At 42.9% G+C, this 27,814-nt stretch overlaps 1 protein-coding gene and 2 long non-coding RNA genes across 3 annotated transcripts in view; 2 read left to right on the plus strand and 1 right to left on the minus strand.

The window, feature by feature from the left end:
• Positions 1-7,273, plus strand: part of LOC309538495 — a 151,088-nt gene extending 143,815 nt beyond the window's left edge. Inside the window, exon 4 of the long non-coding RNA XR_014222233.1 lies at positions 7,168-7,273. This is a non-coding gene — a long non-coding RNA (uncharacterized lncRNA). The remainder of the gene's footprint in view (positions 1-7,167) is intronic.
• LOC309538516 lies at positions 7,262-11,443 on the minus strand. Its single transcript, XR_014222261.1, has 3 exons — positions 11,335-11,443; positions 8,524-8,591; positions 7,262-7,330 (listed from the first exon to the last, which is right to left on the minus strand). It is a non-coding gene; the product is annotated as an uncharacterized lncRNA (long non-coding RNA).
• A 1,171-nt stretch (positions 11,444-12,614) lies between these two features.
• Positions 12,615-16,873, plus strand: MRPL53 (mitochondrial ribosomal protein L53). The gene is made up of 3 exons (XM_082234081.1): positions 12,615-12,789; positions 13,943-14,055; positions 16,560-16,873. Exons 1-3 carry the CDS (start codon positions 12,689-12,691, stop codon positions 16,685-16,687), a joined length of 342 nt encoding a protein of 113 aa, XP_082090207.1. The 5' UTR covers positions 12,615-12,688; the 3' UTR covers positions 16,688-16,873.
• The last annotated feature ends 10,941 nt before the right edge of the window (positions 16,874-27,814 follow it).

Below are 27,814 nucleotides of genomic sequence, written 5' to 3' on the forward strand. Positions count from 1 at the left end.
ATCTTTATCATTTCTGTATTTTGTTAATTGTAAGTGTTTACTCAAATCCTGCTAGTGAGTTCATTTCTTTACATTGCTTCTGTAAATACCTCATGAATGGTTCCCAATCTTTTTAAAAATCTCTATTGTCTTTGTCTCTAAGTCTTTCAGTTAGTTTCAGCATATTCCATCAATTTTTCTTGCCATTGTTCTTTAGTTGGTATTTAGTCGCTTTTCCATCTTTGGGCTAGCAACATCCTACCCATGGTTGTGGCATACATAAAGAGTTTCTTCTTCTCTTTTGGCAAATCTTGTCCTGAAATGCCTAGTAAGAACGCTTCTGGTCTCTTAACAAAAGTTATCTTAACCATTTTTTTTCATTTCGTTATAAATCATTTCCCAGAAATTTTTAATTCTTTTGCAATTCCACCACATATGAAAAAAGTGCCTTCTTCTTTACATTTCCAACACTTATTGGAGCCTGTTCTATACATCTTTGCTATTTTTACAGGTGTAATATACCATCTATACATCATTTTCATATAATTCTCCTTTAACAATATATAATCAGTAAATTTTAAATTCACTTTCCATAATTTTCCCCAGTCTTCCATTTGGATATTATGTCCTAAATCTTTGCCAAAATGTCAGAAGGTTTCAAGTGGGTAAAATTGGGGCTTAGCTTTAACAGAGGGGAGGGGTTGTGAGCGGGAGCCGGCTCCTGCGTCAGCAGGGGGCGTATTTGGCCCCCTGCATCAGCCTCTCCCTGCTGCCGCACGAAGCCCTTCAATCAGCCAATAGGGCTGGCTTGGGGCGGGATTTAGCCACGTTTAAGCGGCCGTGGCGGCACTGAGGCCCCATTCAGTTTCCTGTTTTCATTGGATCACCCGCCCACCCTCCCTTTAGGTCAATTTTATGCTTTTGACCATGCTACGGACTTCGGTTGGGTGCCTTGGTTGCCCAAGGTAGGAATTTTTATCCATTGGGCGAATTGGCACCTGCCCAGTGGCGTAGCGTGGGTTGTCAGCACCCGGGGCAAGGCAAGTAATTTGTGCCCCCTAACCCGTGGATTTGCGCCCCCTAACCCTAACCCCCAGATGTTGCGCCCGGTGCGGCTGGCCCCCCCTGCACCCCCCATGCTACGCCACTGCACCTGCCTCTTGGTTTTTTGCCTACGTCATAGCAAATCGTCACAACTTTCGGGTGTTGGCGGTTAGGCATTGGAATATGTGTTGTGTGTTGGAGGGCAGGCTGTGGCCATCACCTACCCCTCCCCTTTTGGGTATTCCGTTAAAGGCTAGGGCCATGGCACGAGCCCCGGTGACATCTGGGGAAACTTCCAGTTGTATTTGCATCAACAAGCTCCTCCCACTGGCTGTTAATCCTCAAATGACCCCCGCAGAGCTGGGTGGGGTCATGCATAGATTGTTTGATCCAATGCCTAAGCCAATACCTCTCACATGCTGTAACAAATAAAGTTGTGGCCTTATTTAGCCCATTAACCTAAATACATGTGTCCGTGTGTCTTATTTATCCCAATGCGGGTGGCGGGTCCTCGACTCACAATGATAATTGCCTAATGTGGCAGCCCACATTTTCAATATTATCTATAGAAGGAAAAGTGCAACCCTGAAGAAATGTCATGCCTAGCCTTGACGTGGTCCCAGACATGTTCACAGAGGATGAACCGGACACTCCACTGGTTGAGGAACTTGAGGTGCAGGCAGATCCCTTGAAACCAGGGCTGAGAGTCCCCTTGAAGGGCCCTCTGGAGAAAAACCTGTGAAGAACGCCTGGAGCTGTCAGAGGAGGGGGAGGAGCCACCACCACCCAGTCCATGGGAACCCTGGAACCAAAGAGCAATAACCTAGCTTTTGAAAAGTGTGCTAAAAAAGGAGAACCCCCCAAACCCCAAACCGTCCCTCCCCTCTCATTATGTCAAGCTGCAGTTCCTTAAGTGGGCCTGTTAGCCGAATGACCACCCAAAAATCATATGATAAGATATTGTGTCATTCTGAGTTTGTTCCTGATTCCCAGACTTCATTGAGTGGCTGTAAGCTTCTGGGTGGAACTTGATTACAGCAAAAATAATGAAGTAAGCAGTTCACACTTCATTTTTCTTTTTCTTGCGGAGAGTTCAACTTTATAGTATTTTGGGGTGGTTTTTGTTACTGATTTCTTCTTTGTGGTGCAATGACTGCACTTTACAGTAATTAAGGCAACTTCTCATTTTCTACATTGCTCCCAGTAATACATACTTCTCTCTATCTTTTTCATTTCCTAAAACAAACACAACCAAAGAAAGAATGTGCATTTGGAGCAGCCATCAGCTACTGCTTTCGAGCGAGGCCACCGATGGTGCATAAACCAAGGTGAAATCTACACACATATTAAAAAATGCTTTTTTAAAAAAAAGTTTTGAAAAAGATATTGAATTTGCCATAGCTCACCACTGCCATATAGTGTCACATATGTATACTGCACTTTACAACACACTTAAAACATTTTATTTGCAGCGGTATAACTGAGTCCCAAAACAGTTGCCTAGGGTGCTTCCAGACTGTCACTATTTTCAGGCAGAATTCAATCACAACCCAGAGTATTCAGTTTGTGGAATCAAAGCTGATTTGGAGCTCTTGCACAACAAACCCAACTCCCACAAAGATCAGACTTTTGCAATAAGGAAAGTGACAGGGGAAAAGCATTGGGAAGTGTAGGCTAGCACTTGCTTAACAGTCATCAAACCCCTCCACCATCACTGAGAAAGCAGGATGAATGCTTATTAAACAATGATGCTCTTCAAGTTTCTTTTGGTTTCTCTCTTTTCCAAATGTAAGTTCAGTTCTCCAAATTTCCAAGTTGGTTTTTAAAATCTTCAGGAAAGTTCACCAGTGAATATTTTTACTATACACATTTTGGTATGCAATTTCCCCTAATATGATGAATTTTTGATGTTCTTTTTAATAATGTATGCATTTTATGCACACTTTGCCCTCACACATGTGCTTTTGAACACATTCCTTGACTGGAGGACTTCCGAGAAGAGCACATTTTAAAGGATAGCAGGGTCTCAGGTTGTTTTTGTTTCAGAAAATGTGTATTGCCTTTAAATATAAAACGAATCACAGTTCTCCTCCTGTCTCTACTTTGTACAGCTCTTTTAAGAGAAGTGTACACAACGCTTGCTAGCACATGTGAAAGTATGCAATTAGCTGCTTTGTTTATGTCTGGAAGTCCTGCTCATACAGCGTATGCTTACTTTTTCTGCATCTGGGCTTATTATTAAATGCTAATACTTACAGAAGATTTCGGTGTCTTTACATTTATTTAACTGCAAGCTCAAGCAGCAGACAATACAATAGTAATTATAGGCTATGCTCCAAATAACAATGCAACCAACCAGCACTGTGTGCGTGGATTTTTCAAAACAGCAGATCTCTGTGCCACATGGCAAAGAACTTTCAAATTAAGCGAGTTTTGAAAAACAGTTTTTTGATGGGTCATAGGAACATGTACAAAAGGTGGTGGGGAGTAAAATAGAAACTACCAGGACAATGTAACACATTGGGTGCAGTTAACATACTGTAGCTCTATAAATCCCAGTTGTAATCTTGTTCATATTTTAGCACATCTCAGAGATGTTTATATGTTTCCAGTGGAGCATCAATGATGTGAAAACATTTTCTTTAGAAAGGCTTGTTGTGGTCCAGCATAATTACTATGTTGCAATTGTATTTATCAGTGTGATTATTTGCTGTATCATTGTGCCTGAGATATTTACTTTACTGAAGGGTTTAAAACACACAAGTATTCAAAAAAGGGGAAGAAAAACCACAGCATATACATTAGAGGTGGTACCACTGAAATTGCATCCACCCCACCCCAAGAAAATATCCTGGGACCTGTTTACCCATCACAGAGCTACAATTCCCAGCACCCTTAATAAACTGCAATTTCCAGGATTCTTTTTGTTGGCCAGGGGAGAGATGTCCTTTAAATGTATGGTATGCACACAGTCATAATCTAAGGAATGAAGGTGTTATAAGATTATGGAAGTAGTGCAGTCGTAGAAAGAAGTGTGGAAAGAAAGCAAAATATGGATAACATTCAGAGACATTTTGGCTTACACTGAACTTGATTAAACAAGCTCTTAAGCTGCACAGTATTTCATCCAGGCCACAGTTCTATTAAAAGCTAGACACAACAGTGGGCACAAATTAAGCTTCAGAAGAAGGGAGACTACAGAATGCCCATTTGCAGGGACTTCTATTAAGACGAGGTCTCCTGTCAGTTGTAAAATTTATGGATATTGACTGAGTCCTGAAAGGTCCAGGACGACAGCCGGCAGAAAGAACTTATTAAGGTAATGAGAAACACCTGAATTAGACCTACCGTAACCAAACAGCAGGAATTGATAAATCGAAGCGAATCCATTTGTATATTCCATTTGTATCTGAATATCATTGGCAAAGGGGACTTGACCTTTGACCTGGCAATGCCCCCTTGTCCCCCTTGATTGCAGCACACTGTGTGACTTACAAGATGGAACAGAGTGACTGATCAGGCACACAGTTGGTCTTTGTTACATCACCCCTCTGGGTTTGATTCTTCCTAATAGCATCTGCCAAGTTCCATAAGCATCAAATTTTTACTGAGCTAAAAATTGCTCTCTCCTGCTCTGCATAGTTTGGTGCATTTTGTTTATCCCCCCCCCCCTCAGATCTGATTTATTCATCTGCAGAAGCTTAAACCTGTTCTATGAATAAAGGAATAAACACTTTGCTTTGGAGACAAATCTCCAAAGTTTTGTAAGCAGTTATTGAAATAAATGAGTTTGCCATGCTGGCAGGATACTCTGTGAAATATGACCCAACAGCCTGGCCCTAAAATACAGTTGCTTGGAAGAACATCCCATTGATTTGCAGTTGATCTGCCTGAGGTCCCAATAGACTGAGCCACCATTATTTATTCTGATGCTTAAGAGGAACCTAGGAGGCACACTGTTAGGTATTCTTCAAAAATATAATACTCATTCAGAGAGGCTTACAACTGTGGATGTATAATTGTTTGCAATTAGGAAAATCCTACCTATCTGAAGTGATTTGTATGTTTTCTTCCTGTGAATTTATGTTCAGGCTGCAAAAGACAATTCAGAGCAGGGTGCTTCCCAAAGGGGGCCTTACAAGCATTCAGGAAGGTATATTTTTTCTGTATTTTACCTCCCACACATTCCTCCTCTTTCAGTCATGAATATTCATTGCTTTTCTGCTGCTTGCTGCCTACTGATGTGGGCAGAGCTTGACTGAACATACCTTGGTAGCGAATTTTGTCCCTCCCCACATCAACCCCTTCCTTGATCTCCACTATTTTTTTCTGTTCTGGACATACTCACAGGTATTTCTGTACCTGTTTCTGTGTGCACCTTAAAAAAGAAATCCCATGTGTGCAAGAGCAAAAGTGATCAACCTCATAATGAACAAAATGAAGGCTTGCATTTTATTTTGTGGGGGCAATATCCATTTTCATCTGGTAAATGTTTTGTGTGTTGGTGCAGGAGAAGATAGGTAGAAAAGGATAATTCCTGGATGCCAAGATTCAAGTTTACGCAAGAACTCTTTGGTGAGAGAACCCAAGCAAAGATTTAACATCACAAAATACGCCGCAATGTAAAGCATGGAAATATAGACTGTTAGAACTTTAAAATACACCCTTCTAAGTTCTTTTCAAAGTTCCCTTCTTCTCCCAGCATAGGAAAATGAACTTACATGTTTGGTAAGTTTTTTAAAAATGGCTTACTTGCAAACTTTTCAAAGGTCTGGTTCATACGCTTTTCCATAAGTAAGTCAGAAAAACTGCAGAGACAGTGAAACTTGACTTACTTACAAAGTGGTAAAAGTTCCTAAATTATTGGTATATGAACACAATAATGGCATGAGACAGCCATGCAGCCAAGCTGGAGCAATCAGCCGTGACGGAGCTTCATGCTCCGGCACCAGGGGCGGAGAACAGGTGGGGACATTGTAGAGCTAATGGCACCAGTATCTGTTTAATGCCATGCCTAAAATATAGTGCTCTGCACCATCTTTTCAGGATGCCCATTCCATAAGATGTAGAATTTGGCTTTTACAGTGGTAGCATCTACCCTATGGAATACTCTCTCATTATATGTCAGTTACAGGCTTCACTTTTACTGTTTTTGGGGTGCTTGTTGAATACCTTCCTGTCCCAACAGGACTTTTAAGTGAAGGGTTTTCTCCGTATCTGTATTGGACTTGAAATTGTTCTTATATATGTTTTTATTGCTAAATCGCTTTTATGGGAAGCGATTCACAAATGAAATTAATAAAATAAACATCTCCTCTAGCTCTTATGCTGATATAACTGGAGGGGGGAAATGTAGAATTGCTGCATTGTGCAGCATTATAAAAAACTGCAGGAAACCTAAATGGTGTATTAATTGGTTGAATAAATTCCCCTTGAAATACAGCAGAAGAATTTTCAGTTGCATTAAATAAATGAAGGCCTTAATGGCTTTAGCTAATGCTCATGAGGAAAATGTGCCATGACTTCATTACTGCAGGCTGCAATAATAAAACAAACCACCCTGATATATAACATACATATATAGAGAGAGAGAGATCAGTAGCAAATTTCAAAAGATTTCATACTTTGTTTTCTAGTTACTAAAAGCCTTGGAAAGATGTTGATAGTGCTGAGCTCCCTGCTTTCTGATTTATTGAAGGTGACTATACAGTATTTCAAAAGTCTTACTGAAGCCATAGAAAATCAATACCAATTAAGCACATTTACCATTTTGCAATTTGAAGAAACCAATTTAACAGTTTTTGTGGTGCAATGCTTTTGTTTGTGTGAGGTCATTTCCTTAGAGAAACACAATTTGGGGGTGGGGTCTAACCACTGAATGAGATAGTAAGGAATCTGGTCATACTTGGAATTTCCCCTGTGAATACCCACCATTGCATTAGTGCTGATTCATTTAGGGCTTGGTACAGACCAGGGACGTGGGTGGCGCTGCGGTCTAAACCACCAAGCCTAGGGCTTGCCAATCGGAAGGTTGGCGGTTCGAATCTCCGCGACGGAGTGAGCTCCCATTGCTCGGTACCAGCTCCTGCCCACCTAGCGGTTTGAAAGCACGTCAAAGTGCAAGTAGATAAATAGGGTGGGAAGGTAAACGGCATTACCGTGCGCTGCTCTGGTTTTGCCAGAAACAGCTTAGTCATGCTGGCCACAAAAACTGTCTGCGGACAAACGCTGACTCCATCGTCTAGTAAAGCGAGATGAGCGCCGCAACACCAGGGTAGTTCACGACTGGACAGCTGTGGCATTTCCCCTGAAATCATGCGAAAAGGAGGAAAGGAAGAAAATCAATTATCATAAGAATTCAGAAGCATTTTAAAGCTCTTGCATTCTGGAAAATGCAACTGAATTTATTGGTCACTTCCCAACATTCCATGAACCAAAGACTTTGGAATCCATGCTCATGCCAGGAGCACATTTTTGAAAGTGCTGCATACCAAAAAGAAAGTCATCATCATTTCCAGAATTTCTCTGCCATTATGCCTTTTGGAATCCTGCACTCACAGACCACAGAATACTGGAACAGACAGCCTGATCCTCTGCACATTGATTTGCAAGCAAGTCCACCTGAGTTCAACAGCTCACCATCCAATGTGCCTAGCACTGCAGCCTCACAACTTTGCTGCCTGCTGAGTGCAACTTCCTTTATTCAATCATTGCTCACTAAAGTGCTTTCTTCTAAAGTCCCAAATTCCAATTCCTTGATTTAGAGCAGTCCATATATCTAAATATATAACATTTAGCAGCACCGATACCAAAGTACAGCTTAAGGGGATGAAAACCAACAAAAATAAGGCAATATTCTTCTTACTTTGTTGTAGAATCTATGATTAGGAAATCTTTTGCCTGACTGTGATGCTGAGAATTTCTAGAACTCAGGGGAAAGGGCAAATAAGTCACATGGGCATTTCTAACTGATGAGAATATCTGAGGCTGCCCATATGCCAAGTGAGAGCTTTGATCTAGCTCAGTATTATTCTCACTGACTTGTTTTCTGACGCCATCAGGAGATCTCACCTGAATTCATAACTTTTGGGCCATGTCTCGCCTCGCCTCTTTGCACCTTGGAGTCCAAGGTGACATATATCTTATTCAGAGAAGGGCCAAACAAGGTCATAAATAAGTAATATCAAATGATACATCTCAGGCCAGAGAGACACACTTGCAACGCAACTCGTCATCAACAGAACCGGCAACAAGCAGCAGGGCAGCAATTTAGTGAAATGAAAAATGGGAGACTGGAAGCAAGCATAAAGCAAAATCAATTCTCAGTTTTGCAGGAACACAAAAACGTTCCCAAACACATCAGTCTCACTCTTCTTAAGCGTAGTAGATTAATTAACCAGACCTGAGAGAAAAGTAAGGCAGCAATGCCAAGAAAAGATGTTCCCAAAGATATAATAAGACAGGCTGGGATTTAATATAAAAAAAGCCCTGGCTCTTTACCTGACATGGGCGTGTGAAACAATTATGAAGATTTGTTAATTGCAGCATCACACTTCACCTGCGGAGTTCTGAAAGAAAAAGAAAGTGCAAAACCAGGAAATAGGACCACAGGTCTTCAGTGGGACACACCTGCAGACACAAGCAAGATTGCCAGTGGAACGGCAACTCTCCATGAAAAGGGATGGGGGAAATGTAGTCTGAGGACTGTTCTATTTCATAAATGGGAACCTTACTACAGCAAGTGCTGAGTTCTAAAGGCCTACGCCAGGGGTGCTATCCCAATGTTGTTAGACTACAACTTCCCATAATCCTTGGCCACGGCCAATGCTGACTGGGACTGATTGGAGTTCAGAGCATCTTTATTTTTTATTTATTCAAACAATTTATATTCCACTTAGCTACAATAGTCTCTAAGCAGTTTACAAAGGTACAATAAAGAAAACAGTCAAAACTTTTAACAAAATCAAGCATCAGTTAAAATATCTGCTAGAATAAAAAAGTATTCAGTAGGTGTCAGATGTTCAGGAGGGGAGAGGGCCTGTCTGAATTAAACGGGGAGTTCCTTAAAATAGGGTCCACAACACTACATGCACACGTTCTGGCAAATTTTGTGGCCATCCCTGTTTTACTTGTATGCTGGCTATGCTGCCCCAGACACCTCAGAACCAGGTTATCTGATTAACAGGTTAATTTATTAACAGACCACCTTCTCTCGTCTAAGTCCTCCAGGTCACTGCAATCTACTGGGGATGCAGTAAATGACTTTGTAAATAATAAATGCTCTAGATAGATTACAGCTTCCCATCTCAGATGCATTTTTTATCTATTTAATTATTCGTCCTCCTTAAAAAATAATAATTCTGCCTTTCAGAATAAAATCTCAGAAAGCTGCTGTTTTTATGTATTGTGGCGATCAATTGTATTTTTTTTTATTCTACAATACGTAGTACAACATCTACTGGGTTTTTTTTTGCGGGGGGGGATGACAATAATTGCAATAGGTCATATACAATATTCAGGAAGGAAAGTCTGTAAAGCTTTTCTCACTCAGAAATGCCCCCTGCTCCAATAAACAAAAACTACTGAAGTACATTGAGCCATTGTTTTAATAACTTGTGGAGAAGTAGCCATGTTAATCTGCTATAGCAAGAAAAGCCAATAGATTTAATGTGGCCTAAGCTATCATGATCTAGAGTCACTTCATACACCTGATGAAGTGGGCTCCTAACACCAAGGCTGCAAGTTCGATCCCCATAAGGGACAGCTGCATATTCCTGAATTTCAGGGCGTTGGACTAGATGATCCTCAGGGTCCCTTCCAACTCTATTTTTCTATGATATAGTCCAAGGAAGCTTATGTCACAATAAAGCTACGCATCATAAGAGCCTTCACCATTTAGCAAATACATGTAGAGTGGGTCTTCTGCCATCTTGTGGCAGAAGGGTTACATGTGTTCAATAGATGCTCATCTATTTCAACTGGAGCCATTGCTTAGTATGTTCAGAGTGCAGGGGGTTTGGTTTTTTTGGTGGTACAAGCAGCTGTGGTACATGATTCCAAAGCTGACCCCAGGATCCTTTGCAGTGAAATAAACCATTGGTCTTCCACTGGTGGGTCAGGACTCCCTATTGGGCCGTGGCCTTGTCTAAGGCAGGTTGAAACAAGCCACACTGCCACCATACAACATATATTGTAGAAAATGAAATGAGTCCACAATTGGGTGGGTCCCAGGTCTTAAGAAGTTGAAGACTGCTATAATATAGGATAATGGAGCACAGCTCACAATCCAACAGTTGCCCAATTTGCACAGTTCCTCACACAGTCCAAGAGCTACTCAGACTGGTTTACTCTGGGACTTTGGAGGGAGTCCTGGCCTCCATCATTTGCAATGTGCTGCTACCTCAAGTGACTGCTTACATACATTTAGAAGTGCCCTGATTTTTATTTTATTTTTTATTAAAAGCTTTCTGGCAAAATGGTAGCATACATATTATTATTTTTTAAAAAAAACCCACTCAAGTATCCATGTTTTCATTCATCAAAGCCTGTCTACCCTCCCTTTTCCATAGAAATGTACTGACTTTTTTGCATATTAGCTATTTCTCAAATCCTTAAAAACCAATTATGTTTTCTAGGCATTTATGACTATGGCTATGTACACTTCTGATGCTATGATAACAATAAACACTTTACAAATCCCAGTTCAGCCATTTAAACTTGTTCTCTATTATAATCCTCAATGTGACTCCTGGGGATTGTCTCATGGAACTCAGTGGATTTACGTTTGAGTAAACCCCTTTCGGAATGCACACAAGCCTCAATAACACTACCATTACGTCTACAAGAAACCTGATAAGTAGATAGATTTGCCCTGAAGAATGTCACCCTCCATGCCAGTCCACAAAAGTTTATATATTGATAAAATTGTCAGATTTCAACAATTCTTTGTTGGTTTTTGCTGCAATGGACAAACAAATATACCCCTCTGGAAATGACAACGTATTCGTGTCTGTGGGTTTTGTTTTTTAAAAGAAAAGTTCTACATCCCCCCTCTTCCCAGGGGAAGAGCTGATTCGGCTGATTGAGGCGAAGAAAAAGATGTCCCACCACCACTCCCATTTGATGTACAAGTTGGCTAGAATAGGTGAAACTTATCAATAGTGGAGGGCATCCTGCTCTCACAGTGGCCAACCAGATACCTGTGGGAAACTCCAAAAGCAGGATTTGAGCCCAAGAGCACTCACCCCTCCCATGGCTTCCAGAAACTGATATTAATATTGTTTTGTTTTATTTATTAATTTTGTATCCCACCCTTCATTCGGAGATCTCAAGCATGGGGTTGGCCACTGCGAGAGCAAGATGCGGGGCTAGATGGGCCAGTACATTTTTATTTTCTTAGCTTCACAGGGGAGAAACTCTGCAGTGTTGGCGGTTCGAATCCCCACGACAGGGTGAGCTCCCATTGCTCGGTCCCAGCTCCTGCCAACCTAGCAGTTTGAAAGCATGTCAAAGTGCAAGTAGATAAATAGGTACTGCTCTGGCAGGAAGGCAAACGGCGCTTCCATGTGCTGCTCTGGTTTTTCCAGAAGCGGCTTAGTCAGGCTGGCCACATGACCGGAAGCTGTACGCTGGCTCCCTCGGCCAATAAAGTGAGATGAGCACCGCAACCCTAGAGTCAATCATGACTGGACCTAAGAAGAAGGGGGATTTCTTTTGGACTGTTTAAACCTGCAGAAGTGAGTTTAAAGCAAAGTAACTTTCCACCGTCCTGATCCTGGAGCGGGGTGTCAGGACTGACGTTTTGAATCTCATTGACCAGAGACAAACGTTTTTGACTGACAGTTAAAGGAAGAGAAACATAGTGATTCCATTGTTTCCTTTCGCACTTTAAAGGAACAAATATTGACAAAATATCTCAAAAAGGATGTTTTGTTGCAAGAACAAACATTCAGTTGCATTAAATAAATGAAGGCCTTAATGGTTTTAGCTAATGCTCATGAGGAAAATGTGCCATGACTTCAATAATGCAGGCTGCAATAATAAAACAAACCACCCTGATATGTAGCATACATATATATACAGAGAGAGATCAGTAGCATATTTCAAAAGACTTTCATACTTTGTTTTCCAGTTACTAAAAGCCTTGGAAAGATGTTGATAGCGCTGAGCTCCCTGCTTTCTGATTTATTGAAGGTGACCATACAGTATTTCAAAAGTCTTACCGAAGCCATAGAAAATCAGTACCAATTAAGCACATTTACCATTTTGCAATTTTAAGAAACCAACTGACTACAGGTGAGAGAAATCCAAGAAGTAAGGATCACAGCGTGCAAACCAGGCATAAAAACCTCTCCTGACCCAGCAAGGCTTTCTTTATGTCATGATGCTCCCTTGACCCCGCTCTTTAAAGTTATTCTCAAAGAACCGAAACGCCAATTCTGGGCTATGCCGGCGCGACAAAGAGCGAAGTTCAACAGAATTCCCACGGAAGGGCACAAACTATAAAGCCAAGAGCTGCTTGACTACATTTCCCGGCAGGCTGCGCGCGCGGTGCGGAGCCCTCGTGCTGAACGCGGCGAGAGGGTTTCTGGGAGCTGTAGTCCTTCCGGTCGCTCAGCGGGCAAGGCTCTCGCTCTTACCGATCCTACCGGAGGGAGGGAGGAAAATGTCGTTCGTGGTGCCGAAAAGGGCGGGGGTGACGCTCAAGCAGGTGAAGAGCGTCTTGGTCGCCTTCTGCCCCTTCGAGTCCAACGTGCAGAGCACCAGGTGAGGAGAGGCCACGGGGTTGGGATCCACTGGATCCGAAACAGGACTCCCCCACCCCCGGACCCGTTCATCCCAGGGCACTCATGGGCAAGCCATGCACACAACCTGCACGAAATACACGTGGCATCGTAGGCACGTTTTGCCCATTCTGATTGTAGAATCTGGCTCCCAATGCTGGGCTGCGGTTCCTTAGCACCGGGGGGTGCAAAGTACTTTATGGGCTGAGAATGGGCCGTAGCTTGATTTTTTTTATATAAACAATTAGCAGGACTCATTTGTTTCTGACCGTTTTGCTGCTGTGCCTTTGCCCTACTGCATAGCAGGCAGTAATTCAGCTGGTGTAGGATAGGGCCTTTTCTCGTAAGCAATGCAGGGAGGAGAGAAAGAGAACTGTTCTGTTGAATTTCTACCTGAGATCATGCATAGCTTATACAAAAAAAAAAAAAAAAAACCCACACAAACAAAACCCTGCCATGCCACTCCTAAATTATTGTTAGACCTAACGTAAGTATGATGTTGGGCATAGAAGGTAAACTTTTGTATCCTGTGCTACTCACACCTTGTTTAAGATTCTGCTTCTGCAATGTTGGCATGCTAGCATCCGACTCCTCTACTCCATGCCCCAGTCCAGGCTCTTAATGCCTGGTATGTTAACTCTGAACATGCATTTTTAACAAGGTGCATGCATTTCCTTACATGGCTTGCATCCTGATTAAGTCATGTCTAGTACTAATAATCACACTCTGTCTTAATCCAAAATGACTGGGTTAGATAATTTGCCTCCTTCACTCTGAGCTCTTTCAAAAAGGAGGGCAGGATATAAATTCAATAAATAAAATGTAAATAATTCAACACCGGAGTGCTTTGAGCAGTTGGTATGGCAAGCTACTAAACTGCAAGGATTTTTTATTTGTTTTTGTAACTTGTAAGATTGTATTGTCTGTCTTATGTTTCAGAGCTTTGCTCTATGTATATTTTGGATTTTGGCAGCTGATATTATTACATTGTTCCACTCTTATTCTTCCTATGAGGTGTTTTGTGGATCGTTGAGATAAAATATTTAGACTAAAAAAATTGTTTATTGTATTTTATACTACTAACTGCTATGTTATTGATAAAATATGCTCTGATCTATATTTCTGAACCTTTTCAGAAATTTCCTACAGTGTCTGTATACAAAGAAAGCCTTTTTATCCAACAGCAACTGCGAGGTGAAAACAGATGTAAAACATGATGGGTCTGAACCAGTAATTGACGTCGTATTTGGTAAGGAAGCATTCCTGTTTTGTAAACCAAAGCCGAGATGGTCAGCTGGTAGCCTTTGGGCCAGATGAACCCCCTCTAAATAATTTTCAGCTCCCTGGAAGCCTCCCTATTCAAAAAGCTGTCAAGCTGTAAAAAGTTTCCACTATTAATGTGGCATCTCCTTTTTGGATATACAAGCAGGTCCCCCTTTACAAACCCAATGCCTTCCCTGGAAATCGTTTGTGTTTGCATAACCGAGTCCACGGTTTCCATTGTTTCTCATGGAAACTTGTCTAATGCAGGATTTGTCTGCTCTCTTTCCCCACACTCTCCATACTTTCTTCCTGAAATGGCTGTAGCCAATCAGCAAAAGAGAGGCAAAGGGGAAAAAATGGATTTGCCCGATCTCTCTCACTGTCTGATTTGTCAGATTTTTCCTGTACTCTGACTTGTCTGCTTTCACTCCTCTGCCCAAAAGTGGCTACAGCTGACCAAGCAGGAAAAAAACCAAGGAAGTCGGATGTTCCGATAAGTGAATCTGCAGAGCGTTTAGCAAGGTTTTGGCATAATTCTGCAAACATTATTATGGAACTGACCACTCTCAGATCCTAAAACTACAGAGGCGAGCCATCCCTGTCCTAAAGAAGTTGGGGGTCTTCTGTGGCTTTCAAATTCAGAGAAAAAGGGCCCAAACTTATTTTACTTGTGGGATCTTAATGGAGGAAGAGCTCCATTAACATTTACCCAGTGTTTTGGACCATTTATGCCTCTTGCCTCAAATGCCTTTACTTGAAAACCTCTTTATTTTATTTTAACCATCTTTATTGCTATTCTAGGAAGTACCTCTGATGTGTAAATACATTGGCTTGGTGATCAGAGTATTACTTTCTTTCCCTTGGTTTCCACAAATTCCCATCCCGCTCCTTAAGCAGTGCTAGATGGCAAGAACTCATTTCCGCAGGTTGCTTCTGGCAGCAAGGTTGTAACAAAGTTTGGAACTACTATCTGCCGTATCTCTGCATTGTCAGTTAAACCAGGAAGATAAAAATAACTGAGAAAAGTATACTTCCAATGGCAGTGTGCTTTGACTCCACTAGATGGCTCATGGTAGCTTTTGAAAAAAACCCAGTAGCCTCACTGGATGCTGCTCATTCATGATGAACCACAGTAAGCTAGCGCATCCACACCATACAGTTAAAGCACATGGCTTCCTTCCAATAATCATGGGAACTGTAGCTTACTCCTCTCACAGATCAATTCTCAGCACCCTTAACAACCTGCAGTTCTCAGGCATCTTTGGGGGAAGCTGTAGGTGCCAAATGTATGGTGATGATGTGATAAAAGCCTGGTTTGCCATCGCATTCAAACCTGACTAGAGTTCTTTTACAAATTAAGCTGCTCTAATGGGAAGGTTAGTGTGCAACTACACACCATACAAAACCACGTCACTGACAGATAGGCATGCAAGGTTAGTGAGGGAGAAGGAGGATTTGACACAGGGTTGTAGTTTGCACATTATTATTCTTTGAAATGTGCAGTTCTGCCCTTACATACAATACGTGTCTATTCGAAAGTCCGTTGAGTTCAGTGGGGCTTACTCTTAGAAAATTGTTTGCTCTCCAACCCTTTCCAAGACCCTTACTTCATGAGCTGTGTGGTCACTGTAGCTGGCCATCTGTAACTTCCATTATCTCAGAGACTTTAATTATCAGAAACAGTGAAAATAGCTTTCAGATAATGGAATATTGGGGCAGCCGATTTCTGTCATTAACTGCCTCACATTATATTTTCAATAAGTATATTTTATTGTTCCAGCCAAAGGCCATGACAAGTACATACTGCAACAAATCAATAAAATAATACTAAGATTTACAGTGTGAAAGGAGGCACCTAAAATATGGGGGGGGGCAGGAACATAATTAATGAATAAGCTCTACCTCCCCCCCTTTAGTTCTAACTCTGTTCTCTATTCACAAAGTTTGTAGCCCTTAAAACCTGTGCACCAGTTTTTCATATGTCCATGATCTTACTTGCAAATTTAGATTGTTTTTATGTCAAACACTTGATGCAGACCCAGGGAAGATCCAGAGAACTGCAAGGTGATTTCCATATAGACCATATAGAAGGGATCCACATTCCTATAGCATCTCCACCCCAGATAAATCACTTGGGAGAGTCTGTGCACTTCTGGTGAGCAAATGTCAAAAAGCAGGAGAGCGCCAGTGTTTGCTGCTTTGAGTCCTGTCAAAGTTCTTTAGGTGTAGACTTGGGAGTTCTGTGGCGCCAGCCAAGTTCTCTCACTACTCCGTTTTGAAGGACATGGTACAAAGAATGATCTGCAGCCATATATATGTACACACACAGTATCCTTTTGCAGTACTTGCAGCGTTTCAATACACCTGTAATGTTGCTTTCTAAAAATCTGGAACATTTAACCAAGAATATTCATCTGATGTTGTCATGTAGAACTTGGGCAATTGCGTTTTGTTTTCCTTCTGTTCTAAACTATGTTAATTGTTTTGCAGCCGATGGTGACAGACTGATCATGAAAGGAGCCAACTTAACCATTAGAGAAATGCTAAATGCCTTCAACTCTAGGTGTGAAGCCAAAGAGAATATGGCACAAGAGAAGGCTCAGAAAAAGAGTGCCTGAAAGTCAACCAAGGAACAGTTAAGATGTTTCATATGAACTCGTGAAAACTGTGGTGCAACTTCTTCCCTTGGAATGACAGCCAGGACTTTACCAAGGTGGATGCAGTCAGAATGCAGATTGGTCCTGACAAATTGCTGAATGGTGTCTTTGACCTTTTCTTTAAAGATAAAACTCCATGCAAAATAATTGATTATGCAGTAGTTTCATGTGTTATTCGTGTTATTCAGACTTCTTGGAGCAAGGGGTTTAAGAATGATAACATTAGCTGTGAGACAGTGAAAATTTGCTGTGACACATAGGAATTGTAGTAGCCTTTTCCTGACATTTTGTTGTCGCTAAGAAAATTAGTTTCCTTCAAGACTCCTACAGCTATAGCAGAGAATGTATGTTGTTTCCATTGAGCGAAATCTCTCTCAGGACCAAAAGGGAGTAATTGCACAATTTGCAGAGTGATTAATTTTAGGTAAAGCAATAAAGGTATGTAGAGCAATCAAGACTCAGACTGGGCAGCAGTATGACCTGACAGGAGCCACCAACACGTCCCGTCCCCCCCAATTGTTCATGCCAACCAGGGCAGAAGGCAGGGAAACAGGAAGAAACTTGAACCTGGCGTAGCAATCAGACTCAGATTGGGCCCAATTCTGTCAAGGGGCAGCAACGGAGCTGGATCAGGACTTTCTGCAGGCTGCTGACAGCGTTACCTCCACCTACCTGAACCTTTGGACAGGATGGGGTGCTTCACACCTGCAGAGCTGCTGTGGGCTGGAAAGAGGTAGATTTACCCTATTCTCCCCACCCACCCAGTGTGATAGTTTGGGGGCTTGGATTGTGCCCTGATTATTCTTTCTCCATACATCACAACCAATTTTGATAGTGCGACTGTCCACAAAGCCAAGAGTCACTGCTTATTTAGGGTATTTTGAAAATACTGTATAGGCACAATTCTGCACCTTCAGAAAATTCGGTCACATGGAAGTGTTTGGTATTTGACCATACCCAAAAAATAATAATGGTGTGTTCTTTGGTTGCCTTTTTTTTCCTTTTAAGGATCACAATATAAAGCTAAATTGATTTGTACAGTTTTCACAGCATTATACAGCTCAGTGGAAAAATATTTAGAGGAAGAAAATTGCATGGAATTGGAGAACTGCCAAACTCAGGTTCAAAATACTACCTGGCCTGGTAATCTCTGCCCCACAGTGTGTGCATGCATGAGAGTGTTTTGGCTTCTGCCAAAAGCAGGAGTGGGGAGCTGTTTTCTGTCAGAGGGTTGTAGTTTCCCTCTGGGCAGTTCCCCTTCTGGGTGCCATGGGCCAGTGGTGGGTGGGGCCAGAAGCAAAAGTGGGAGGAGCAACAAATGTAAACACTGCTTTTCGTTCTGTTAGCTAACTTCTACACAGACACCTCTCTCTCTTCTCCATCCAGGCAAGCAAAAGGCATTACTGGTATTCAAGGACACATTCCAGCTAAGGAGAAACACTCAAGGAGGGTGTGAAGCAAGGCTGGTGAAGACGGTTGCCTTTGCAGAGTGTAATTTGTGGAGAGAATGTAGAGGGTCAGAGAGAGGGAGAGAGAAGCTTAGAGGGTCACATTTGACCCCTGGACCTCCTGATTTCCTCTGATAGCCTACAGGTAAAATACAGGAAATGGTTGGTACCTGAGATTTGAGCCTGTGTATATGCCCCTTGAAAGATTGCAAGCATACGGGGTTCAAGTGCTTCCCACTCTTCCCCTGATTCTGTTATAGTAGGGCAAATATCTTACTTGCACCTCCCTGTTTTAGGCTTCTTGTCCCCCCTCTGATCACTTGTGCTCACCTGGCCTTACTATCCTCCTCTTTCTGTTAATTTGCTTTCCCTACACTTGTAAATTAGGACAAAGAAATGACGTCGTGTTTCTGAAAGACAAGGATTGCTCAACTTCTTAAAAGTTCTTTATAAAGCTTGACAGTTGACTTTTATACATCAGCTTTAAACGACTGCAAAGTGTTACAGCAAACTCATTGTGCAATACGTAACTAAATAGGGTAAGAATTTTGGGGATTTGGCAAGCACACACTGACAAACCCCAGTGACTGGGTTTGGGGGCAAGAAAAAATAATAAACAACAAAGCAGAGAAATTAGACTAGGTATTACAGCCATGAGGTCTGCTGTATAGAGAGCTGAGAGGGATCTTGCCATACAAAATGCTTTCGTAAGATTTTCATTGACCTGTTATACATAATTATAATGGTTTATGGTGGATTCCAAACCTACCCCTATCCATACAAACAAACTACCTGCCAGTTGCCAATACCCCTTTTGGGGGACGTTGAGAGGGTGGTGGCAGCACAACTGCTGGCACTCTTGAATAACACCAATGTTCCTGACCCTTTTCAATCTAGGTTTTGGAGACCAAATCGGCTCTGGACTGATAACTTTCATAGGGAGGGAGATGGAAGGGGGAGTTGATTCTCCCACACGGTGTCCTATTGGATCGGCTTTGAGAGCTGAGAGTGAACAGGGCAATGTGTTATACCTACATAGAGGAGCAATTGGGTGACTGATTGCCTTTTGACCCTCTGTGAGTTGCAGGACACCACTTTGTCCCCAATGCTATCCAATAGCTGTATGAAACTGCTGGGTTCGCAGCTTTGGAGCAGAGTGTCATCAGTATGCAGTTTACACAGCTCTATTCTCTGTAGCATCTGAAGCAAAAGGTGATGTGCAGATCCTGCACTAGTGCCTAAACTCAGTAATGAGCTGGATGACAGCCAAAAAGCTGAAGCTGAATCCCAGCAAGACAGAGACCCTGTGGGTGAGAGGTTACCTGTTCCAGAAAATGGGTCAGTTGTCTGTTTTGCATGAGGTTCAGGCGCTCTGAAAAAGCAAGTGTGTAGCTTGGAGGTACAGCGCTTAGAGACTTAAGAGTGACCTGCTGCCAGTCAATACTGAAAGAGTGTCATGTGAGTTTGTATAAAGCAGTTTCCAGTACTCCTAACCAATGCCAGCTGTTGGGACACCTCCAGTTTTCTAGTAAACAGCATCGTGAAGACAAGGGACTGGTTCTGCTGCTCCACCACACTACTGAATCTGAGCTGAGTTATTATCGCAATAGTATGTTTCTTGGATTAGCCGCCTCTCTGGAGGAATGGCAGAGGTCGAAGATTTCTTGGGAAACTTGTGACATTCATTTCAAACTGGCAGGGAAGATTTGGGAAAACACAGTAAAAGGTTCAAGTGCACAGTAACTATCCTTGCAATGACACTGGAGTCTTCAAACTCCAGTCTTTAAATAAATTGAATTTTCAAAAGTACAGAAATACGAATATAACCCTCCCCCCCAGAAATGAGAAAGCAAACGGTAAAGCTATAAAGCAAAGTAAAAAAATATTTATGAATCTGATCTTTCTACAGGTTCGTAGTTTACTGCTTATGACATTTATTGTTTCAATTTCCAACAAACCGTCTAGGATAAGGAACTACTCTCAACTCCACAAAAAGCAGGAGAAAACATGCTTGCTTCATGTGACAGCCCTTGAGATATCTGAAGATGGTTATCATCTCTCCTCCCAGTCTCCTCCTTTTCCAGACTAAACATACCCAAATCCCTCAGTATCATGCTGGGAGTTTTCAAAACACCTATCGGCGGAGGTAAACTTGATAAAATTAAACCATACTGAACAGATTGTTTTGGGGAGCTTTGTACATAAGCAAGGGGACCCTTTGTGCCAGCTTCTCTGACATTCCTAAGAACTCCTGGATCCTCTGCTATTGCTTGAGGTTCTGGTGGCACCAGAGGTGCAAGTATGCTTTAAAAATGCAAGAGATTTTTACTGGTTTGTAATGCCACCTATAGATAGCTTTTAGCATTGCTCCCCAGATCTGGGCAGATATGGAGAGTGTTGGTTAGGGATGGCTGAATACATCCATTTTGGTTTCTCATGTTTCCGAATTTAAGTTCAGTTCTCCACATTTCCACAGCAGTTTGCAATGTATTGTTTTTCTTAAGCCCTCCTGAAAATGCATCAGCATTATACTCTGAATGTCTCCTCATATAACGTTGTTAGGGAATTTCCCCTAGTATACACATTTTTACATAGCAATTTCCCCATATAGCACAAATAGCAGACTTTAATATGCTGTTTTCATTAATATATGTAGTTATATGCACACTGTACCCTAGTATATGCATTTTTTTGTACACAGGTCTTGGCTGGAGAACTGCAAAATTGTGAATTTTGTTTTTCAGTTTGCACCTTATTCTGGAACACTTGCATCAGGGAAGCTAGTATTTAAATGTAAACTGAATTTAATTTATTTCCATCTGTAATGTTGCTCTGCCGTCCCAAAGCTTGTTCATTGAAGTGGCAACTTCAATAAATGTCTTTGTATGCCCTTTCCCCAATACTGTTACCTGCCCTGTCATTTCCCCATATCCATTGCTAACCATAGCTAACTTGGCCTCAATAACTTAAATCAAAGTTCATTAACATTAGTTCAAATTCAGTGAGGCCTCTCATGGTTTGGCTTCATTGTGAAGGAAGTAAATAACTTCAGTCTTTGAAGTGCCATAAATAAAGGGTCAGCTCCACACACTTTATAGACCTTTCTGGGTGCATAAATCTCTCCCCCGCCCCTCATTTGCCACCTGTTGAGATGGGTATCTTGCCATTGCTTACAACTAGCTTTTATTTCCATAGCCTTCAATGCATTATCTTTTAAAAGCATGTCTTCCTTTGGAACAGGCTGATGCTCATGCATGTTTATTCAGAAGGAAGTCCTACTGAGTTCTCTGGGATGTCTTAGAAGTGTGTATTTAGAAATACAAACCCAAATAGTTTTAAATCCAAGTAATTTGACTTAAGTGGGTAGAAAACTGAGCACATATTTTCTCAGTAAGAGCTAATATTTTTTGAATGCAGCTGTGTAAACTCCTTCCTACTTACTGAGAAAACAAAGAATAATTTAAGAGGTCCAAGTTTAATATTTTGAAGATGCCCTGGTAATAATAAATGGGCCAAAGGATAGCATTTCATCACAAAGGACATCAAAGCCTTTGTTACAGTAATCTGAAGTGAAGCTATCAAGAGGACCACCGAGAATGTGTAGCCTGGCTTTCTTCCTGGGCATCTCCCTCTCATAAGGGGACAGGTAAGGTTTCTGGAAACCAGGTATTATGAGGAACAGTTGGCAGAGCTTGGTGTGTTTTAGCATGGAGGAGAATGGGAGATGCAATGACTGTCTTCCAACATCTAAAGGGTGGTCATGTAGTTGGAGCAGACTTAATCTTGCTTGCCTCAGAGGACAAAATTAGACCCAATGAGTGGGAAATGCAAGGAAGCAAATATAGGCAAATCATTAGTTCGAGTAAGAACTGTTCAAAACCTGTAAGAAAGCAGATCTTATATGATCACTAGGAATCTGACATTTGAATCTAATAATCTGTCATGTGTTCAGTGCTTTACATGCAGTATCTAGCTGCGATCCTTACAACAATCCTGTAAGTCAGTATTACTATGCCCATAGTTCAGAGGCAGAGAGATACTGACTTGCCCAAGAGCACCTGCTGAATTTGTGGCAGAGGCAAGGTTTGAGCGGAGGACGCCCTGATCCATAGCTCAGCCTCACTGCCACCATGCTAAACCTGCTCCTATCAGATTGGAAGGACACCCAAGTGCCTCCCACATGCAGTGCAGAGGCATTTTTAATAACTGTTTTGAATGCACTAATAACAGGGATCACCAGCCATTATGATGTTGAAAGCATTCCACCCTTGATGTAGCCGGACTGGCAAGAAATGTCCCAGTGACCACATTTGGACTGATCTTGTCTCCAGTTGGCCTTGCTTCATGGACCTTCTTCATGAACCAATTGCATGTGAAATGTGCAATGTAAGGGAAAGTCTTTTCACTCAATGATAAGCGAGCTTGCAGAATGAGTACAGTCATAGTACGTGTCTTGTTGCTGGGATTTGTGGACCTCTTATCTTGCTTTGTTTGTGCTCAGCTGTTACTCCCTAGGTTTCTAAACTGCAGGGAAGGGCCACCTGGGGAGTAGGAGGGATGGGTGCAAGGAGATTGTTAGTGCCAGGATTTGGGGGTAACCTGCCATGGCAAGAAGGATAGGTATTGCCCTCTCTCCATACTCCCCCAGGAGCAGGAGACCATGTTTGCAAGCAATGGGTTGAGGAAGAAGCTTCTTGGCTAATATCTTAGAGATTCCTGCAATTGCAGGGGGTTGGATTGGTGAGCCTTGGGGTCCCTCCCAACTCTACAATTCTAGGATGTAGGCTTGGGTGATATATCCAGATATGTGGGGGCAGACTGCGATGACAGCTTCACTCAGCGGTGTATCGCTGGTGAAACCATCACCACTCTTGACAAGGAGAGCGTGGCCAGGGAGCCCCATCTCTCCTGCGTGCGAGTGGCAGAGGACTCAGGGCTGGCCAAGGGGCCTTGGGGCTCGCTCAACTGGGGGCAGGAGCCCAGACAGAGGCAGGGGGGCATATGAGCCACTTGGCCTGGGCCTCTGATTCCAAAGGGGGCCTCGGTCAGCATGCATTCCCTATGTATTTTTTTAAAAAGCACTATTGTATATCTATATTTTCCATTTTGTCCTTATACGCAGATACAGTTCAAGCCTTGAAATAAAATTATTTGTCAGCATAACTTTTGTGAAAATTATTTATATACTTACTTATTTATAAGACTTCAGTTATCCCCAGGGTAAAAAAAAAGGGGGGGCACATTATCTACCTGGCCTGGGCTTGGCTTTGCAAGGCCCTGGACAGGAGCCTTTCCACCTGCCCCCCGGCTGAGCAGCAGGCTGGAGCCAGCTGTATTGGCCGCAGCCAGTGAGGCGCTGGGGTAAAAATGCCTCAACTCGCAATATGAGAGCTGTGGCAATTTCACCCGGCATCTGGCCGGCTGGGGCCCATGCAGCTTTTTTCAACAATATGGTATATCCAGGAACATGTCCAAGCTACTGACCTGTTGTTTCCAGAGGTGTTCACTCCCACTGAGAACAGTCTGTCTCTGTACCTTCTAGAGTTGAAAATTCAGAGCACATTATACATCTGTCCTCAAATTATTCAATTCAATTCAATTTATTCAATTCAATTTATTCAATTCAATTCAATTTATTGGTCAACAACTAGCCCTTCACCACTTCTAAGAGCTGGTCCAGCACATTAATTGCCTCTCCCAATTAAGATAGAACAGTGTGTGTGTGTGTGTGTGTGTGTGTGTACAATTTACTCATAGATGTCACTTCATTCCAGCTTTCCTGATGAGAGCTCCTAGTGGTTTCAGAGGCATGTTAAATAGCACGGGCGGCGGGGGGGATGACAGACTATGACAACATACATAGCAGACAGGTATTTAATTGCCATTTCTACAAATGGATTCAAGTGCAGTGTTAGGATATGTCTACACTTCAAATGTCTACCGTATTAACCATTGTGGCTTCTCTAAAGGAAACCTTGGAATTGTAGTGAAAGGCCTGGGATTTTTGTTTAGTTTGATTTTTATTCTACTTCATAGAATCATAGAGTTGGAAGAGACCACAAGGGCCATTGAGTCCAACCCCCTGCCAAGCAGGAAACACCATCAGAGCACTCCTGACATATGGATGTCAAGCCTCTGCTTAAAGACCTCCAAAGTAGGAGACTCCACCACACTCCTTGGCAGCAAATTCCACTGTCGAACAGCTCTTACTGTCAGGAAGTTCTTCCTAATGTTTAGGTGGAATCTTCTTTCTTGTACAGTGGTACCTCGCAAGACGAACGCCTCGCAAGACGGAAAACCCGCTAGACGAAAGGGTTTTCCGTTTTGGAGGCGCTTCGCAAGACGAATTTCCCTATGGGCTTGCTTCGCAAGACGACAGCCCATAGGGAAATATCCGGGACAGCGGGGAAGCGCAGCGCGTCTTCCCCACTGTCCTCGGACCTCCTCCGAAGCCGGGCGGTGGGGCGGGAACGCCTCCTCCCGCCGCCGCCGGGCTTCGGAACGATGCTCCGAAGCCGGGCGGCAGGGCGGGAACACCTGCCCCCGCCGCCCGGCTTCGGAGCATCGTTCCGAAGCCGGGCGGCGGGGAGGGAACACCTTCTGAAGGCGGGCGGGGGGTGAAAGTCTTTGCTCCCCCCTGCCTGCCTGTCCCAGAGGGCTTTTGAAGGCAGGCGGGGGGGAGCAAAGACTTTCGCCCCCCGGCCGCCTTCAGAAGAGGTCCAGGACCTCTTCTGAAGGCGGGCAGGGGGCTAAAGTCTTTGTCCCCCCTGCCTGCCTTCCCAGGGGCTTTTAAATCGCCCCGGACAGCGGAGAAGTCCTCCGCTGTCCCGGGGCGATTTTAAAATGCCGCCCGCCAGCATTTTAAGATCGCCCGGACAGCGGAGAAGTCCTCCGCTGTCCCGGGGTTTTTTAAAATGCTGGGGGTGGGAAGAAAAGCCCTTGTCCCCCCCCCCAGCCTTCAGAAGAGGTCCGGGGACAGACTGTCCCCGGACCTGGTCTGAAGGCGGTTTCCCTAGGAACGCATTAATTGATTTTCAATGCATTCCTATGGGAAACCGTGCATCGCAAGACGAAAAGCTCGCAAGACGAAGAGACTTGCGGAACGAATTAATTTTGTCTTGCGAGGCACCACTGTAGTTTGGATCCATTGCTCCGTGTCCGCTTCTCTGGAGCAGCAGAAAACAACCTTTCTCCCTCCTCTATGTGACATCCTTTTATATATTTGAACATGGCTATCATATCACCCCTTAACCTCCTCTTCTCCAGGCTAAACATGCCCAGCTCCCTTAGCCGTTCCTCATAAAGCATTGTTTCCAGGCCTTTGACCATTTTGGATGCCCTCCTCTGGACACGTTCCAGTTTGTCAGTGTCCTTCTTGAACTGTGGTGCCCAGAACTGGACACAGTACTCCAGGTGAGGTCTGGCCAGAGCAGAATACAGTGGCAATATTACTTCCCTTGATCTAGATGCTATTACTCCTATTGATGCAGCCCAGAATTGCATTGGCTTTTTTAGCTGCCGCGTCACACTGTTGGCTCATGTCAAGTTTGTGGTCAACCAAGACTCCTAGATCCTTTTCACATGTACTGCTCTCAAGCCAGGTGTCACCCATCTTGTATTTGTGCCTCTCATTTTTTTTGCCCAAGTGCAATACTTTACATTTCTCCCTGTTAAAATTCATCTTGTTTGTTTTGGCCCAGTTCTCTAATCTGTCAAGGTCGTTTTGAAGTGTGATCCTGTCCTCTGGAGTGTTAGCCACCCCTCCCAGTTTGGTGTCATCTGCAAATTTGATCAGGATGCCGTTGAGTCCATCATCCAAGTCGTTGATAAAGATGTTGAATAAGACTGGGCCCAAGTTTTAAGATGTTGAATAAGACCGGGCCTCCCAGTTTGGTGTCATCTGCAAATTTGATCAGGATGCCGTTGAGTCCATCATCCAAGTCATTGATAAAGATGTTGAATAAGACCGGGCCCAAGACAGAACCCTGTGGCACCCCACTAGTCACTCTTCTCCAGGATGAAGAGGAACCATTGATGAGCACCCTTTGGGTTCGGTCAGTCAGCCAGTTACAAATCCACTGAGTGGTAGCATAGTCAAGACCACATTTTACCAGCTTCTTTACAAGAATATCATGGGGCACCTTGTCAAATGCCTTGCTGAAATCAAGGTATGCTACATCCACTGCGTTCCCTTCATCTACCAGGCTTGTAATTCTGTCAAAAAATGAGTTCAGGTTAGTCTGACATGACTTATTTTTCAGAAATCCATGCTGACTATTGGTGATCACAGCATTCCTTTCTAGGTGCTCACAGACTGTTTGCTTAATGATCTGCTCCAGAATCTTCCCTGGTATTGATGTCAGACTGACTGGGCGGTAATTATTTGGGTCCTCTCTTTTCCCCTTTTTGAAAATAGGGACAACATTTGCCCTCCTCCAGTCTGCCAGGACTTCGCCTGTTCTCCAGGAATTCTCAAAGATGACTGCCAGTGGTTCTGAGATCACATCTGCCAGTTCTTTTAATACTCTTGGCTGCAGTTCATGTGCATCCCTTTTCCTGAAATAATTTACAGGTTCCTAGGACAGAAACCATGACTGTTGTACTGGTTCAGATTTAGGGTTCATCCACACTTCTTCTTGTCCCGTGTCTAGAAAGCATGGGTCCAAATAGTTTTGCCTTTGCCCTACCACTTTGCCCCAATTTAGCACTAAATTGGAACAACAATGCGCAGAAAAACCAATTGCCATTTGTGTCAATTCAGTGCTAAACCACAGGATCCGCCGGGGAGAAAGTGGCAGAGCAAACAGAGGTGTGGATAAGCCCTCAATTTAAATTTGTACTTAACATAATGGAATAACCACCCTGTTATAATGATGTTAAGAGTGCATAATTTCTATGCACCAGCATTGTAATTAGACCAGCCTTTCCTAATCTGGTGCCTTCCAGATGTTTTAGAGTATAAATCCCATCATTCCTGACCATTAGTCATGTTTCCTGGGGCTGTAATCCAGCAGTATTTGCTGGATGTCAATACCAAGCTTTTAGCTGCTGTGGATACTGCATGTTTTATGGTTTTAATGCACTGACTTCTATGTAAATTGAATTACACTGTCTGTAAAGCACCCTGGAAGTTTTAATGAAGGGAGACATTTTTAAAAAGGTCTTAAATAAAACAGGTTCATTTGTTTTCATCAATGCACTTTGCTTTGTTTGTTTTGTTCTGAACGGGTTTTGGTTGCCACTATTTAACTCTAGCATTGCTGATCACTTTGTTCATGCATGCTCAGTTCTCAGTCCAATTGGGAGCTGTGCAGACCTGGTTTCTGGTGCAGCAGCGGATGTACACTCCCCCCCTCCCTTTATATAATGACAAGATATTGTGTGACTGGCAACAGATCAGGACAACTGTGAGCACTGCTAAGGATAAAACACATTTTGATAGAGCTGAATGCCCTTGGGATTATGTTAATCAACCTTTATAATGTACATTTTATCTTGAGGAGAAGGTTTTGCTGCAATAGGTAAATCCCAAGTGGATTTACAGCAACACGGCCTAGCACAGTCATGTCTTATATTTTAGGGGCTAAATATGTCTCTTGATTTTCAAGTCAATGGACTAATATTAGCACTGCTTTCTCTG

Source organism: Podarcis vaucheri (genome assembly GCF_965113315.1).
Source record: "Podarcis vaucheri genome assembly, chromosome: 8".
Taxonomy (NCBI): domain Eukaryota; kingdom Metazoa; phylum Chordata; class Lepidosauria; order Squamata; family Lacertidae; genus Podarcis; species Podarcis vaucheri.

Excerpts from the sequence above, each read along its gene's own strand:
- MRPL53 (XM_082234081.1), top strand. The coding sequence starts at position 12,689 with ATGTCGTTCGTGGTGCCGAAAAGGGCGGGGGTGACGCTCAAGCAGGTG. Across the intron at positions 12,790-13,942 it reads TCCAACGTGCAGAGCACCAG|AAATTTCCTACAGTGTCTGT; the intron begins GTGAGGAGAGGC and ends GAACCTTTTCAG. Across the intron at positions 14,056-16,559 it reads AGTAATTGACGTCGTATTTG|CCGATGGTGACAGACTGATC; the intron begins GTAAGGAAGCAT and ends ATTGTTTTGCAG.